Source organism: Pseudorasbora parva, chromosome 23, assembly GCF_024679245.1.
Source record: "Pseudorasbora parva isolate DD20220531a chromosome 23, ASM2467924v1, whole genome shotgun sequence".
NCBI classification, from domain to species: Eukaryota; Metazoa; Chordata; class Actinopteri; order Cypriniformes; family Gobionidae; genus Pseudorasbora; species Pseudorasbora parva.
In genome coordinates this window covers 30932980-30949134 of record NC_090194.1, presented here as the reverse complement: position 1 = coordinate 30949134, position 16155 = coordinate 30932980, and the positions used below count along the sequence as shown (strand labels likewise).

Sequence of the window (16155 nt, the reverse complement as noted above, 5' to 3'; positions counted from 1 at the left end):
TCTATCCGTAAAAGTTGCTTTAATCAGCTTTGTGAATAGTTTTTGAGAGAAAACTCATAACTGAGAAATTGTACTGCCATTTAGGAGAACTCTTAGTGGTAAGATAAATGTTTTGTGAATACGGCCCCAGAAAATTTCACTTTATTTGTATTCACCAATTATTATTGTGACTGGCAGTCACAAGTTGACGGGTGAAATGCATAGCTCCAGAGAAACATTTATTTCACTTGTCTGCCAACCTTTATGTCTGTCTACCTAGTAGCTACCCAAGTATTTCCTGGTTTATGAGAGTTTATTAAGGCTTCTGTTTCCTGCAATATAGCATTCAAATAGTTGGCTATATTAAAGTTAGCCTGTGGTCAGATCCATTTACTCCATCTTTTTATATGTTAGCTTTCTAAAATATGTGAAAAGTAAATTTATTTATGACAAAAAAAAACAGATTAAATGTGTAAACATCCATAAATATAGACAATTAATGATGTGTCTAGTCAAGTCACCTTTATAGTGCTTTTTATTGTTTGAAAGCAGCTTTGATAACAGAAAAATAATGCAACAAAAATTGTTTTCGGCTGTACAGCTGCTCTGGAGAAAACAGTGATGTCATCGCCCAGCTCGGATCAGTTCTCATATAGTGTCAATGCGGGCAGATCAGTAATAGTGTCCCCGACTTAGCAAGCCAAAGACCAAAACTCCATCAGGTGACAGAATGGAGAAAGGTCAGAAGTCAGATTAGATCGGAACATCCAGAATATTTGTCCAGTTCCATCTGGTTGAAGATCGGAGTCAGCGCCACTTCCGCCTGACCTATTAATGCAGCCTTACAATCATTTAACTTATTTTAATAATATAAATGTCTAATGTTCTATGTTTATGCCATAGTAAATAGTTGGTTTTAGTCTAGATTTAAACCGACAGAGTGTGTCTGCTTCCTGAACAAGGCTAGGAAGACTGTTCCAGAGATTAGGTTCTATAGGAAAAGGATCAACCGCCTGCAGTTGATTTTTATATTCATCAACTGTCCAGAATTTTGAGATCTCAATAGACATAATGGAGTATAATGTGTTAAGAGCTCGTTCAAGTTCTGGGGAGCTAAACCATTTAGTGCTATATAAGCACTAAGAACTGTGCTAATATGGTCATACTTCCTGGTTCTGGTGGCCACCGAGACAAAGTGAGTGGTATTTGCCCCTCAGATTTATGCTATAAAGATATATCTGAAACTTATATGTGTATATCAGTTAAAACTGATATACACATATATATCGGGGGGGGGGGGGTGGTCTCTCTCACACGGCTCGTAAACGTCTTTATCAAACAAACACAATGATTTTATTTCTCATCCACCCGCAATTGATTGGGATATTATTTCTGTATTACATGGCGTGCCTGGATATAAGTGCGAACACACAGACACCGCGCGCGCCCAGATCAAGAAATTATTATTTCAGTATAGCCCGTCTGGAAAACACACAGCCCCAGGACTACTATTATATATAAAAAGGACATTTTACTCACATAAGTTTGTTGCACCATTCCTGTCGGATCCAATATAGAAGACACAACATTGTGTCTGCAAATCCAGCACTTGAGACTTGATTACAAATGATTCCGCGGTGAAGAGAACCAAACACACATATGGTCTTCCCCACGTGAACTGGAACTTCATTAAAAATAACACACATAATATCACACATTCCTAATATTATAATCCAAAGGAAGCTTATGCAGCGACTTTTCTTCCACAATATCCTGCTATATTCTTCTACTTGTTTATTGCTGCTGGCTAGCGATCCAATGAGTCGGTGGGCGGGGCTACTGTGCTTATCATTCTGTAGAGGCAGTGTTTCACCACTAGATGACGTCGGGCCTGGTGTCTATAAAAGCGTTTCTTTGACTAACAAGGAAGTTTTCAGCTCGGAAACTTACAGAATAATCTTATATTACCATATATCAAAAGATCAAGGGAAAGTCTTTTGATATATGGTAATGATATTTGATATTTAACTAGCCTAAATATTAGCCCAAATTGATAAGCTAGCTAGATTTGTCCAAAATTGCAGCTATGGGTAGCCTAGAAATCTAGACGCACCCTAGCGGCAGCAAATCTAATCTGCCCGCGAGTGTCGTCTACACTGTAAAAAAAAAAAAGGTTGGTTTTTGTTGGTTTAACTTAAAAAAGTAAGTAACCTGGTTGCCTTAAAATTTTGAGTTTATTGAAATTAAAAATTTAAGTTGATACAATGAAGGAAATTTGTTTAATAAATAGAAACTCAAAATATTATTGTATCTGAACCACATTAAAAAAATTGATAAATCATGAAAATAGCACAATTTCACTGCATCATCAGAAATGAAACACACACAATTACCCAATATGCATACAAAATCTTTTAATAATATTTTAATAAAGGTTGTCGAATCTCAAAAAATGTTCATTGTATTAACTAAAAAATTTAATTTCAATGAACTCAAAATTTTAAGGCAACCAGGTAACTTTTTTTCTAAATATTTTTTTACAGTGTAGTGTTAACCTCTAACTGTTAGGGGTTAATAGTAGCAACTCTCAATACTCTTCTGAGCTGTAAATGCCAAACTCTGGTTTGGACAATTACATTGTGTAAAGAGTCAGTGGGCGGGGCTTAACATAATGACGACAGCCAAGTTGCTTGCGTGCTTCTAGTAAACACAGAAGCTGGGGAACGGCGGTCTTTCGAATCAGCTTTGACCGCGACTCTGGAAGACTTGGAGTTAAGCTTTTCTCTGAGAAAAGAACAAAGAACGGCACTGAAGTCATTCTTAAAAAGGGAAGATGTGTTCGGAGTTTTGCCGACCAAATACGGCGAATGTTTAATCTATCATCGAGCTCTGTTTCACCTTCGTTGCTCTGGTTGGTTGTAGCGCTATCCTATCGCGTGCAGAGGGAGTTTGAAGAACAACCGTTTATCCCGCCCCTCGGATTGAGCCCTGTCAATGGTGAGTTTCCAGACCAAACATCTTTATGTGGGTCTGGCTTGTCAGGCTAAGCTATGGGGTAAAGTGAACTAAATTACGTGGGGTAAACTGAGCCAGCATTTTAACTTACCCCACCATAAGGCACTGTAGTTAAGTTAAATATCTGAAGTACACACTGGTATAATTTCAGGTTGAGGCCTTTGTTAAATTAGTACATTTAAGTGGCTTTTATAAATGTGCCTTAGAAAAAAAAACATTACTGGTGGTGTGAATATTTAGACAAAACGATGGCACTGACATATTTTAAGATATGTTAGTGCAAGTTCCTTTCAGTTAAGAGACTAAGGCGTTTCTGTGAAACCCACCATAAAAACTATATAGTTAGCGTCGTTGGTGTGAACGCCCTTAACATTTTTATAATAGGTTTCCTAAGACAACGGTAATTTGACAATAATTTTCTGTAGAGTGACTTTAGAATCAAGTATTTCAGTTATTCTGTTGGCTCATATTCAGTTGTGGTTGAGTTGCAGTTTCACCCCCCGGCCTGAGGGCGGCAGCAGCACCTGCAGTACCGAGCCGATGAATTACGTCAGAGGAGTTGGCCACGCGAGCGACGCCAATTTGTAACGTGGAAGAATATCACAGAGGTAATCGTCTACATTTCGGTAACATTTTCATTCTTTGTTGTATTTAACTGCAAAACCTGTCGTGAAGGAATACAGTGCTCGAACACTGCTTAGTGTTAAAATAAGACTGTTTAGGCCAACATTTTTAGGAAGTTTGTTTTGGTAATAGCTGAAAGTGAAACTAGTAACTTATCTGATTCTGATATTTGTAACTCGTATATCTGACACACTTAAACTAATTCATGGATTTTGTGTTCAACAAAGGTATATGAGGTCTGCTTGCTGTAATTAAAATCATGAGAGTGATAGACGTAATCAAACATATCTGTGTTTTGCTAAAGTGTATGGCATTTTGAAGCAGCTGCTGTGAAGACATGCATTCAAAGAAGAAAAATGGCATTCCTGACAGGTTAGTTTTTATAGTTTGACTTGTTTCATGTGGTTGCTTAACTGAAGAAAACCTTTAAGGGTGTTTTTTACTAAAGCAACCTCTCCTTCAGATGGACAGACTATTCTGCATTGGGCAAACGGATCCCTGGAACACGGTTCATCGCCTTCAAAGTACCTTTAAAACAGGTCTGAAGACACAAACAAATCCTTTTCCTTCAAATAATCACGTGAACTTAGATTTATTTCCAGTGCTGCCTGTTTTTTTGTCGTTGTTGTAGGCTTTAAGTTATCGTTTAACACAATCAGAAGCATTTGGGCCATTTGATCTTGTCCGCATGTTGGAGAAGGAAGGACAAGAACTGGGTCTCATCATCGATCTGACCTTCACAACTCGTTACTACAAAGTAGAGGCAAGTCAGTGTTTCTGATGATAAATAAATAGCTATTTATATTTCCCTCATAATTGTGCCATAAACACGTCTCCTCCCTATTGAAGAATTCAGTTTGACGAGCTTGTTTTTTCATGGCAGAGGGAAGTTGATTTTCAAGTTCATTTAATGATTGTCTGTAAATGTGTGATTGTGTCTATGTCAGGATTTGCCAAACACTCTGTACCACCTGAAGATCTTCACAGCAGGGCATGAAGTGCCAAACGATGCCACGATTCTCAGCTTCAAGAAGGCTGTCAGACATTTTCTGCATGACAATGAAAACAACGGTATGTTACAATTAAAGGAGTAATTCACTTTAAAATGACAATTACCCTATGATTTACTCACCCTCAAGTCATACTAGGTCTATATAGCCCTGTTTCCACCAAAATTACCCGGAACAATTTGTCCCTGGAACTCGTTTTCCCTCAGACCTGTTGCTGTCTGTGTTTCCATCATGGTCTAAAGTACCGTGAAGATTAGTCCATGACGTAGGACTGCGTGCGACTTTTCAAAGCCCACTGGATTTCGTCCTCCACTAATAAAGCCTGAACCTTGTCGTCAGTCCATCTGTCTCATTTTTTAAACTCTATTGTTGATTTAAATAGCGAAATGCACGCACCGCAACAGACTTTTAGGTTAAATTAAAATGCTGCGTGAGCTCAATCAATGAACATGTTAATTGCCCAAGTATCACCCCCGAAAGTACTACCTCGCTAGCAGGGCCGTTTTAAGGGGGAAATATTTATCTGGAACTTGATTTAGACCCTGGTTCTTGCGGTCAAAACACATAGTACCACTCCAAAGTCCCGAGTTCCTGGGGTGGAAATGCGGCTTATGACATTCTTCTTTCTGATGAACACAATCAGAATTATATTAATATATATCCTGACACTTCCAAGCTGTATAATGGCAGTGACAGGGTCCATTGATTTTGAAGCTCAAAAAGTGCATCCATCCATCATAAACATACTCCACACGGCTCTTTGCGAATTAATAAAGGCCTTCTGAAGCGAATCGAAGGGGTTTTGTAAGAAAGCCTAGTTCAGACGGCCCAATTTTCAAACTCGTCGGGTCACTGCTCTTTTCGCACTGCATGACTATCTGGGGTATCATTCAGCTGTGTCCACACTGACCGATGGATCGGTGACAGAGGGGTTCACACTTCATGACTTCTCCTTCTCTCCGGTCCACAAACTACGCTTCCCAACGAAACACATGCGATGTGACAAGTAAACAACACGAGATCACAGGTGCGTCAGACCGGAGTTCTTGTGCAAGACTGGAATTGTTATTAAAAATAATAAACTGCACAAAGTTTGCTCCAAATTGTCTTTGTGCTGATTTGTGAAGAAAAAGAAAAAAGAATATTGTGGAGGAAATTGTTGGAGAGACTGGACAGGATTGTGTTCTGCAAAGAGAGTTTGAGGTAAATAAATAATTGTGCAATGTGCTGCGGCTGGACGTGCAAATATTTGGGCTTTGTTTCTTAGAATTATAAAATATCTATTAAAATACTGATATTCTGTCTATAACTCCTCCCTGAACCTCCCACTTCCCCTGTATCTCATTCTTTCATCGGCTGTCGCTCATCACCGATGTAATTTTCAGTCAGAAAGCAGTTCACACAGCAGGAGTTTCAATCGCAGACAGGTCCAGATATTTAGCATGCCAAATATCTCACAGGCGTCTCTCTCCTTTGATCCTTCACACTGCGTGATTGTCACTCTCATGCACAAGCACCAATTTGCCTATGATCTCGGGCATTTGTCGACGATTTCGCAAAATCTGTCGGCAAGTCAAAATCAGGCTTAAATCGAGCAGTGTGAACTCGGCTTTATTGGAACCATAAAAACCTTTTATTTAAGGATTCTTGATTCAAAAAAGAACATTTATTTGAAATCGATGTTTGTACTGTCACTGGAGTCTGTTCAACAATAAAAATACAGTTTTTTGTTTTGTTTTTTACCAGACAAGCTGATTGGTGTTCATTGCACACATGGCTTGAATCGCACCGGCTACCTTATTTGTCGGTGAGTATTATAGTTTTTATAAATGTTTGCGCACATGCCGGCTGTTTTCATGATCCATCAACTTTGTTTTTAGATGAGAAATTGCATCCATCCGTTGTCACTGTTAAATATTGTATCATAGATACCTAATCGATGTTGATGGAATGAAGCCCCAAAAAGCGATTAATTGTAAGTGTGCTCACTTATACTTATGTATTTTGTATGATTTTTGGTATTATATAAATGGTGTGATTCCTTCCAGTGTTCAATGCATCAAGAGGACACTCAATTGAGAGGGAGAATTATCTTGATGACCTGACGAAGGGGCCTAAGAGAAGGTGAGCTTGTGGGTAAACACAGTACACTCATGTGAAGCAATACCATATAGCAAAGCTTGCCTGTTATTGTTTATATCATTGAAAAATGGTAACTGTATTATCAAACGGCTCCAAAGCTGTATGTATATATCCAACTTTATCCACATACATACAACAATATACTCTATACATCGTATCACAATTGCTTGACTTATTGCAAAATTATAACTATATTATTGCACAGCTCTAATCTTCTTAATGTGATTATAAGGCATGAAGATATTATGAACATAAAATTTGCATTCTGTAAATTTCACCTCTTTGTTGCCATCTCTTTTTGAAACCTGGAATTGCAGTTAGTCGCTGAGTTATCTTTACGCGGTTTGTGTATCTGCGGCTCCTCAGCTCGGATGAATCTAATGTTTGGAGGAGTAATGTGTGTAGGCTCACTGTCAACCGTTAACAACATCAGCATTGCGTGACCATGTATTTAGTGTGTATTAGTGTTATCAGTAGAAGTGTAGATTTCAATTTCTGTACAGTATAATCTTTTGCTTTTGACTTTGAGCGAATCTCCAGTTGTCTCTGATTGTCATTTGGTCCTTTCTGTATTACAATCTGCCATCACAATGATATGCTTAATTATTAACTAGGGATGGCCGATATGGCCTCGAATCGTTATTGCGATATACATTGCAGCTTCTTGCGATAACGATATATTGCAATATTTAAATATAATAGAGCCATTTCAGAACAGGCTATAAAGCCCCTAAGGAAAGCCAAACTGCCAAAAAAAGAAAAAGAAATGCTGTATGTCGTTTTGAGAACATTTATTGTGAAAAATCTGTAATTATACAACATAATGTTGCATACATACAATTCAAGTACACTAGCTGCAGAGATTTTAACAAAGAAAAAACTTAAACGGATAGTTCTCCCTAAAATGAAAAAAATAAAGCCATCTTTTACTCATCCTCCTGTTGTTCCTCCTCCTGTTGCTGCTGTTACTCATCTTCAACAAAAACCTTTTGCATGCATTCCTTCCATAATGGCAGTGAATGGCGACCAGGCTAAAACTTTACGAAAAGGATACAAAAGTATCACGCAATGATACAGTGAGACGTGCGCCACACATGGAAAGTGTTCAGGAGGCATACTATAAGATTTTGCGCGAAATAAATAGTATTCGGGTAAAAACACTGAGCTCGAATTACGAGATTATTGCATTCAAGTTTCAAAATGTGAGGGCGTTCATTCTTGTGCATTTACGAGGCAGCATTACTATAACTAGTGCTGTTGTCATGGCACACACACACACACACACACAATTTGCCCCACACACTAAACAGTATAGTTTACAAATTATTACAGGGGCTAGGTAAGGAGATAGTTTTGAACACTGCCAGCCAGTGTACTTGCACAATTTGCTTTTATATAATTTTCAGCTTTAACATGATTTTATGTAAGGGCTGCACTATAACAACACACCATTAGTGGTATTGTTCTGTGAAGTTTACTTTTTTATTTAATTTTATGTTTATCGCATGCAGTAACGTAGGGATGGAGGAGCCAGACCAAGAACCCTCCCGGGGACGTGCAAACGAGACCCGACATGAGGCTCCTCATCATCGAAGGGAACAGTATAACCATAATCCTCCTTTCAATGGACAGGAATCTCATCAAGGGCACAGGAATTCCCAGCATTTATATTTGTAAGCTTCTCTTGTTTGTGATTTGTGTGACCATCAAAAGCCTTGTTCAGACTGTCAGTTATGCATATCACATTGGAATCCGAGTGTGAACGGCAAAAAATCTTTCAATAGACGTAGTAGTCCAGCATACACTTGGGTAGTCTGCTGTCACCCACACACACTGGGTGACAGCAGAACTGTTTGTTTCATGTGGAAAAATCTAACCCCCAAATGAAAATAACTTATTATTTTTAATAAAACTTTACCTGAGCTTTCATAATTTTTTTCATTATATTTTTCATGATGTCATTATGTCCGATTATACTTTTGAATTATCGAAGCAAGAACAAACATTATTAACGCATTTAAAGGGTTAGTTCACCCAAAAAAAAAAATTCTCTCATTAATGAGCCTAATGTCGTTTGACACCCGTAAGACCTCCGTTCATCTTCGGAACACAAATGAAGATATTTTTGTGGAAATCCGATGGCTCAGAAAGGCCTTCATTGACACCAATGTCATTTCCTCTCTCAAGACCCATAAAGGCACTAAAGACGTCGTTACAAAGCCCATCTCACTACAGTGATTCTGCAATCTTTTTATGAAGCAACAAGAATAGTTTTTCGACCATCATTATAAGTGGTTATTTATTTTGTTGGTTTTTTTTGCACACAAACTATTCTTATCACTTCATAAAATTGTAGAATCACTGTAGTGAGAAGGCTTTGTAACGCCGTCTTTAGTGCCTTTATGGGTCTTGAGAGAGGAAATGACATTGGTGTCAATGAAGGCCTTTCTGAGCCATCGGATTTCAAAAAAAGCTTAATTTGTGCTCTGTGAACGGAGGTCTTATGGGTCCGGAACTGCATGAGGGTGAGTATGCCTAATTAATGACAATTTTCATTTTTTGGGTGAACTAACCCTTTAATGTCTCTATTCCAGAATATAAGGCCTTAAAGTCCTGCATCGATTCAGTCTTCCACATATTTTGTAGCTTATAGAAACAAACACATTTAAAGCACATGCTATAAGCCAGGGTTCCTCAAATCCAGCCCTTGAGGGCCACTGTCCTGCAGAGTTTAGCTCAAACCATGATCAAGCTCATTACCTGCCATATTTTTTATTTTATTTTTTTGTAACTCCAGGGCCCTAGACCGGTCGCAAATGCAATACATATTTGATAATGTGTGAGTTAAAATTTTACGTGGTTGGATTGGTGCAAGTACACAATGATTTCACACTTTGGCTGGCGCTGAGCCAGAGACGGGCACGATCAGCGCTTGATGAGAGCTATTCAGTGTTTTCAACCACACATGCTTTTTTTTTTGCATTCCACACATTTAAATTCACAAGTACTAGCAAATCCGTGCATTCTAGATTGTAGAATACACAGTGATGTCTACGGAAGCGGCAATAACAATTCATTGATGACGTGATATCAGTTTACTCTATTCTTCTCCCACTTTACCGGCCACTTCCTTTCATGTATTTCAGGAGAAGTGAATGCATTGACGTGTTGTAAATCTGACAGATCCGATTCTCTAAACAGCAGCGCAAACTAACATGGCGATGCCCATCACACATTATAGATCAACTAACATGATCATTATATTTTTAAACCACAAAATACGTTCGCTTGCATGTATTTGAGAATTGGAATGTCAGGAGTAAGTCATGACATAGCCAGCAAGTTTGTGAATATTTTAAATAAATAAGGAAAACAGAAATGCATCTGATACATCTGCCATGTAGCTCTATTGGGGCTGCGGTGTGTCACATGAAGGGCATGACACGTCGTCATGAAAGTATTATTATTGCCATGGGTGTCATTTTATTAAAGTAATATTTCTGTTATATATGTTATGTGTGATAATATTTTAGTAATTTACTATTAAATGTATGCTTGTTGGAAGCAATGTTCATGTTAAAATATGCCATTAGAGCTCTTGATCAGTGAAATTTACCGTTGCATTTAATTGTATTTTTATCTTGGATGCAGTAATGTGGAGGAACCAGACCAAGAACCCTCCTGGGGACATGGAAACGAGACACGACATGACCCTCCTCATCATCGAAGCGAACAGCATAACCGTGATCCTCCTTTCAATGGACGGGGATCTCACCAAGGGCACAGGGAACCCCAGCATCCATTTTTGTAAGCTACTCCTGTGCTTTTTATCTGTAAAGACTTTGAAGAAGACTTTTGAAGAAGATTTGTGTGCCTTGTTCAGACTGTCAGTTTTGCTGTTAATGGCAAACAATCAGAATTTTACAAATCCGTTTCAGTAGACGTAGTAGTCCAGCCAGGGTGTCATCCACTGAGGGGGCATGTGTTTTTGAGAAAGCACCAGTAAGGGAAGGGGTGGGGTTGGTTGTATTTCTCTGTATATAAATAAACATTTTATGGTTAAAAACACTGAACAATTGTGATATGCAAACACAGATTTTTATTTAGCAGTTGATCACGTGACACTGAACATTTTAATAATGGTGTGTTTGCACACTTCAAATGGGTTAATTATCAAATGTGGAGAAAAAAAAATTTAGTTGTCTTTTAATATATATATAAATATAAATCCATTTGGCTCAAAAATCTGAGAGGTCCCTCCCTGTTTGAATGGGCATAATGCTTCTGACAGTCCGGTCCAGCAGCTACACATTGCCATATTGTAAGACAACACAAGGGGCTTTTGCACTGAAAGAACATTTTCTAGTTCCTAGAACTAATGGTGGAAGTCCCTGCTTTTTGGTGTGTTCGCACCCGAGGAACTGGGAAAGATTTTAGTTCTAGGAAAGCCTTTTGGGGGACTAAATTAACTCTTACTTCAGAGTAAAGCCGGGTGCGCACTGTGTGATTTTTGCCACGATTTGGCTGTCTGAGACAAATTTAGCAAATCCTAAAAGATTCCTCTGATCCTAGGCTTAAATCTGACGTCTTTGGCCGTTAGTTTGACATGTTCACCGGCAGCCGATTAATGAGCGCTGCGATCAAATTTTACCTCAGACGAAATTCTGGCAGTGTCAGAAGATTTGGCGCACAATCCTTCTGTGACTTCGACGACAGTCAAATATCTCAGTTTTTTCAAGACAAACTGACCAAAACGAGAGCTAGAGATTTCTTTGTAGCCAGCATTTCAGTCCCACGTTTAATGCAGCTCACTGTCACTGAACGCATCATTCATTGATGATATAAAACTCTGGATGAGTTTTCTTGTTCACGTCCGTTTTTAGCGCACCTTCACTATCGTGCAGTCTGACATTAATGCATACTGAGATCTTACAGTGTGACATGGCTTACATCGGCGATCATGTTCGTACAGTCTGACAAGGGACATTCGCAAAGGATTTCGAAAAATCGCACACTGTGCAGGACCCATAAGGTCTAACCCAGGATGATAGGAACTACTAGTGACGTAAATGTACGCTGATTGGCTGAATGCATGGAAAACACCAGCACCCGCCTTTTTTAAAAAGCCGTGTACACACACGCACACACACACACACTTTATAGCCTATATATTTACTCAACAAACTCTACAGACTTGGAAAGCAGTGATAAATGGACCTCTTAATCTTTACAATAAGAAGAAAATCCAATGCAACTTTGATTATGAACCAAGCGAAACATGATTATGTATTTCTGCTTAGCTAGCGACATTACACATCATCCACACCGCACTGATACTTTTTCATATATGGTCTACTTTCTTTGTATAATTTTTCTATGGCTTGCGTTACTTCAGAGTTTAGAGGCGGTGCGAATTCAACCAGGAAAATGGCACATTTGGTTCTTTGGGGAACTGCCCTAATGGCTAGTTCCCATAACTAAATTCCTAGAACCACACAGTGCGAAATAATGCAAACCTGGTCATGTTGTTGAAGTCATTGCCATTGGAAACATTGAAACCAATGCAGATATTTTTTAGTGCCACGTGTACCATGACGGTCAAGCCTGTAGAGTTATACACAGCTTGGACAGTCAGTCATTTACATCAGATTTCAAACGGATACAAAAATAATTGGATTAGATCATTTGAACTCAGTCTGAACACTGGAATTGTTAATAAAAATAATAAACTGCACAAAGTTTGCTCCAATTTGTCTGCGTGCTGATTTGTGGAGAAAAAGATAAAAAATATTATGGTGGAGGAAATTGTTAAAGAGACAGAGGGAGCAAGGATTGTGTTCTGCAAAGAGAGTTTGAGATGGATAAATAAATATTTGTGCAATGTGCTGCTGCTGCGGCTGGACATTAGCCTAGAAATCTAGATGCACCCTAGCGGCAGCAAATCTAATCTGCCGCGAGTATCATCTAGCACTCTCAATACACTTCTGAGCTGTAAAAACCAAACTCTGGTCAGGCCAATCACATCATGTACAGAGTCGGTGGGCGGGGCTTAACATAATGACGGCAGAGTTGCGCCGCGTGCTACTAGTAAACACAAAACTGGTGAACGGCGGTCTTTCAGATCAGCTTTGACCGTGACTCTGGAAGACTTGGAGTTAAGCTTTTCTCTGAGAAAAGAACAAAGAACGGCGTTGAAGTCATTCTTAAAAAGGGAAGATGTGTTCTGAGTTTTGCCGACCGGATACAGCGAATGTTTAATCTATCAACTAGCTGCACTTCATGTGTCTCTGGTTGGTTGTAGCGCTATCCTATCGCATGCAGAGGGAGTTTGAAAGACAACCGTTTATCCCGCCCCTCGAATTGAGCCCTGTCAATGGTGAGTTTCCAGACCAAACATCTTGATGTGGGACTGGCTTGTCAGGCTAGCTGGATGTGCAAATGTTTGGGCTTTGTTTCTGTTTGATAGAATTGTAAAATATCTATTAAAATACTGATATTCTGTCTATAACTCCTCTCTGAACCTCCCGCTGCCCTGTATCTCATTCTTTCATTGGCTGTCGGTCATCGCCGATGTAATTTTCAGTCAGAACTCATTTCACACAGCAAGAGTTTGAATCGGCGACAGGTCCAGATATTTAGCATGCCAAGTATCTCTCGGTGTTGACAACTCCTCTGCGATTCTGCGTCTGATTATTCACTCTGCGTGATTGTTACTCACGTGCACCGATTTGCCTTTGATTTCGGTCATCTGTCGGTGAGTCAAAATCAGGCTAAAATAGGGCAGTCTGAACTCGGCATTATTCGGTTTCATATTTGTTGTAGCATTGTGTGGGCATCATCAGATTTTACAATGAGATCTTTAGGATCAGATTTGTGCTTTGCGAACCGGTTTTGTTCAGTATTGTTGAATTATTAACGCTGTTTGTGAAATGACGTCTCACAGAAAGTTGTAAAATTACTGATTTAAAGTAGACTGGGTAAACCCAGCCTGATCTGCCGGTGATTTGATTTCGCCCTGCAGCTCAGTCTGGAAACCTGTACGTTTAATTCTACTGCTTCTTTTACACTTTTGTGGGAACCAATCACAGACTGGCTTCTCAACCTGCCCCGCTATTGGCGGGTTTAACACGAAGACGGATAGAGAAGCAATGGGTCGTTCCCTGTTGATCACTCCTTTTGTGGTCTGATTGGTTGAAGAACTATCCAATTGTCATTATTTGAATAATGCTCGTTGATCACGCCTCTTGTGCAGAGCAGACTCCCCAGAGTAGACCAATTCTAAATTGAGCTTGGTCTGGTGACAGCCAGACAAGATTTAAAGAATTAGTTCATCCAAAAAATTTAATTTGCCTATGATTCACTCCCCCTTAAGTCATCCTAGGTGTATGTGAAATTCTAAGAAATGTAAGAAAAATATCCATAACACATTATAAAATTCCTAGCCGTAAATATCTTTTGTATTCAACTCAAATTGTGTTTTTTGGAAGATGAATGTCATATACACCTTGGATGACTTGAGGGTAAGCAAATCATGGGGTAATTTTCTTTTTTGGTTGAACTTTTGAATTAATTTGGATGAATTATTGATTTGTTCTGATCTGTTTGGGTTAAACCTACATGCTACAGCACATACATTTTTTTACCATTTGTACTTCCGGTACTGAAGAAAAACTAATACCGTCATAATTTTTAAATGTTGATACCACATGGTACCGAAATATCAGTTCTTGTGACATGCCTAGTCTGAACAAGGCTAAATCATCATCATCAACTTTCTTATTATGCATAATTTTGCAAGTTGGATGAACACTGTTCCTTACTCATTCTCACAATTTCTTCTCAGCCCGTTTCACCAGAGGAATAACGTGACGACGTTCAGACCACCTGAGCCACAGTCCTTCCATCCGCCTCCGTTTCCTCATCCACCCCAGGGCATGGGACCAGCGAGACCCAGTTTTCCCAACCGGAGTGCCAGAGGATTCTACTTCAGTCCTTCAGCCTCATATCAGCCTCCACATCGGGAGCCACGCCACCACCCGTACGCCCATCCAGAGAGATCAACAAGAGCTCCAGAGCATCACCGCAAACCTCAACATATACATAGAAAAAGAACCGAAAGATAGGACTCCTCGCTGAAACTCTGCTGGACTGTGCTATCTCTAAACAATCTGCTAGTCCTTTTGTTAAATCATTCTCTCTGTGAAGGAACTGCTTATTCTTCAGAGTGAATGAATGTGGTCTCAATGAGCTTGACTTTTTTTTATTGGACTCTGCTAGCTAACAATACTATAAGTTTTGAGATCAAATAATCTGTTATTAGGTCATTTTATTTAGCAAGTCTAATTCATGCACACAGTCAATAACTGCTACATCTATATTGCCTTGTCACAAACCACTTGTATTTAAACTCTCATAAGTAAAATGTGTTTGTAGTATTAAATGGGCTGTTTTATTATTTTTATTGATTGTGTTTTCATTTTATGATGACGGTTTGTGTCAGCATCAGCACTATTTCTTAGTTTTAAATGAATTTAAATATTAAACACAATTTGAAGTGCAATTATAATTGTTTTATAATCTTATATTTTACAATTTTTTTATTTTTGTTATCCGTTAACTTTAAGATGTTCTTATTGAGAGAATCATGGTTAAGGTCAAATTAATAAAAGATGATGTATCTCCTCAATCACTGGAATTATGCAACTTTTTATGGTTTTTGAAAATGAGTTAACTATCTATATCGTCATGTCATCATCATATCATAATTTAAAGTTATTATAAGTATATATACAGTATATCAATACAATGACTGTTGTTTTAATTGTATATTACAAAAAGTTTAATTTAAAACTTATTTGTAAAGTTATTTATGAACATTAAAAAGTTGCATATAATTGGTATATTGGTAAAAGTTGCATATAATTGGTATATTGGTAAAAGTTGCATATAATTGGTATATTGGTAAACCAAAAAATCACAAAAGCTTATTTTTAATTTATAAAGTTTTAATGCATTCTATCATGCATCCATACTAAAAAGAGGATAGTGTATATGGAAATTGTCTTTCCTAAATTTAGAGGTCTGAAGCATTTTTGCTTACTAATATACACAATTAATCAAAAATGTATTACACTATGTCACACAAAGGAACTATTAAATGCATAAAGTATATTTAATGCATTGCTTGAATTAAAAAATCAAACATTGCCTTTAGTGTATAAATGTAATTAAACGTAACAGGGAATTAATATATTATTGTAACGAAGCTTTTTTTTTATCTTTACAGAAAGCACAAGCATAGAAGCCAGGAGCTCTACAAACCCAATACTAACCAAAAGTCTTTCGCGATTGGTCAGTCTGAAGCATTACTTCAGTATCAGCTGAC

General features: G+C 38.3%; 1 protein-coding gene across 2 annotated transcripts; it reads left to right on the top strand.

Moving 5' to 3' along the window:
- The first annotated feature begins 3518 nt into the window (after positions 1–3518).
- On the top strand, positions 3519–15225 carry dusp11 (dual specificity phosphatase 11 (RNA/RNP complex 1-interacting)). Of its 2 annotated transcripts, none has more exons than XM_067432905.1 (11): positions 3519–3602; positions 3923–3990; positions 4082–4157; positions 4250–4381; positions 4566–4689; positions 6375–6435; positions 6557–6603; positions 6677–6752; positions 8282–8443; positions 10422–10577; positions 14614–15225. In XM_067432905.1, exons 2-11 carry the CDS (start codon positions 3956–3958, stop codon positions 14891–14893), a joined length of 1149 nt encoding a protein of 382 aa, XP_067289006.1. In that variant the 5' UTR covers positions 3519–3602; positions 3923–3955; the 3' UTR covers positions 14894–15225. The 2 variants fall into 2 exon arrangements, with proteins under 2 accessions (XP_067289006.1, XP_067289007.1); XM_067432906.1 differs by having other exon boundaries at positions 3598–3620.
- The last annotated feature ends 930 nt before the right edge of the window (positions 15226–16155 follow it).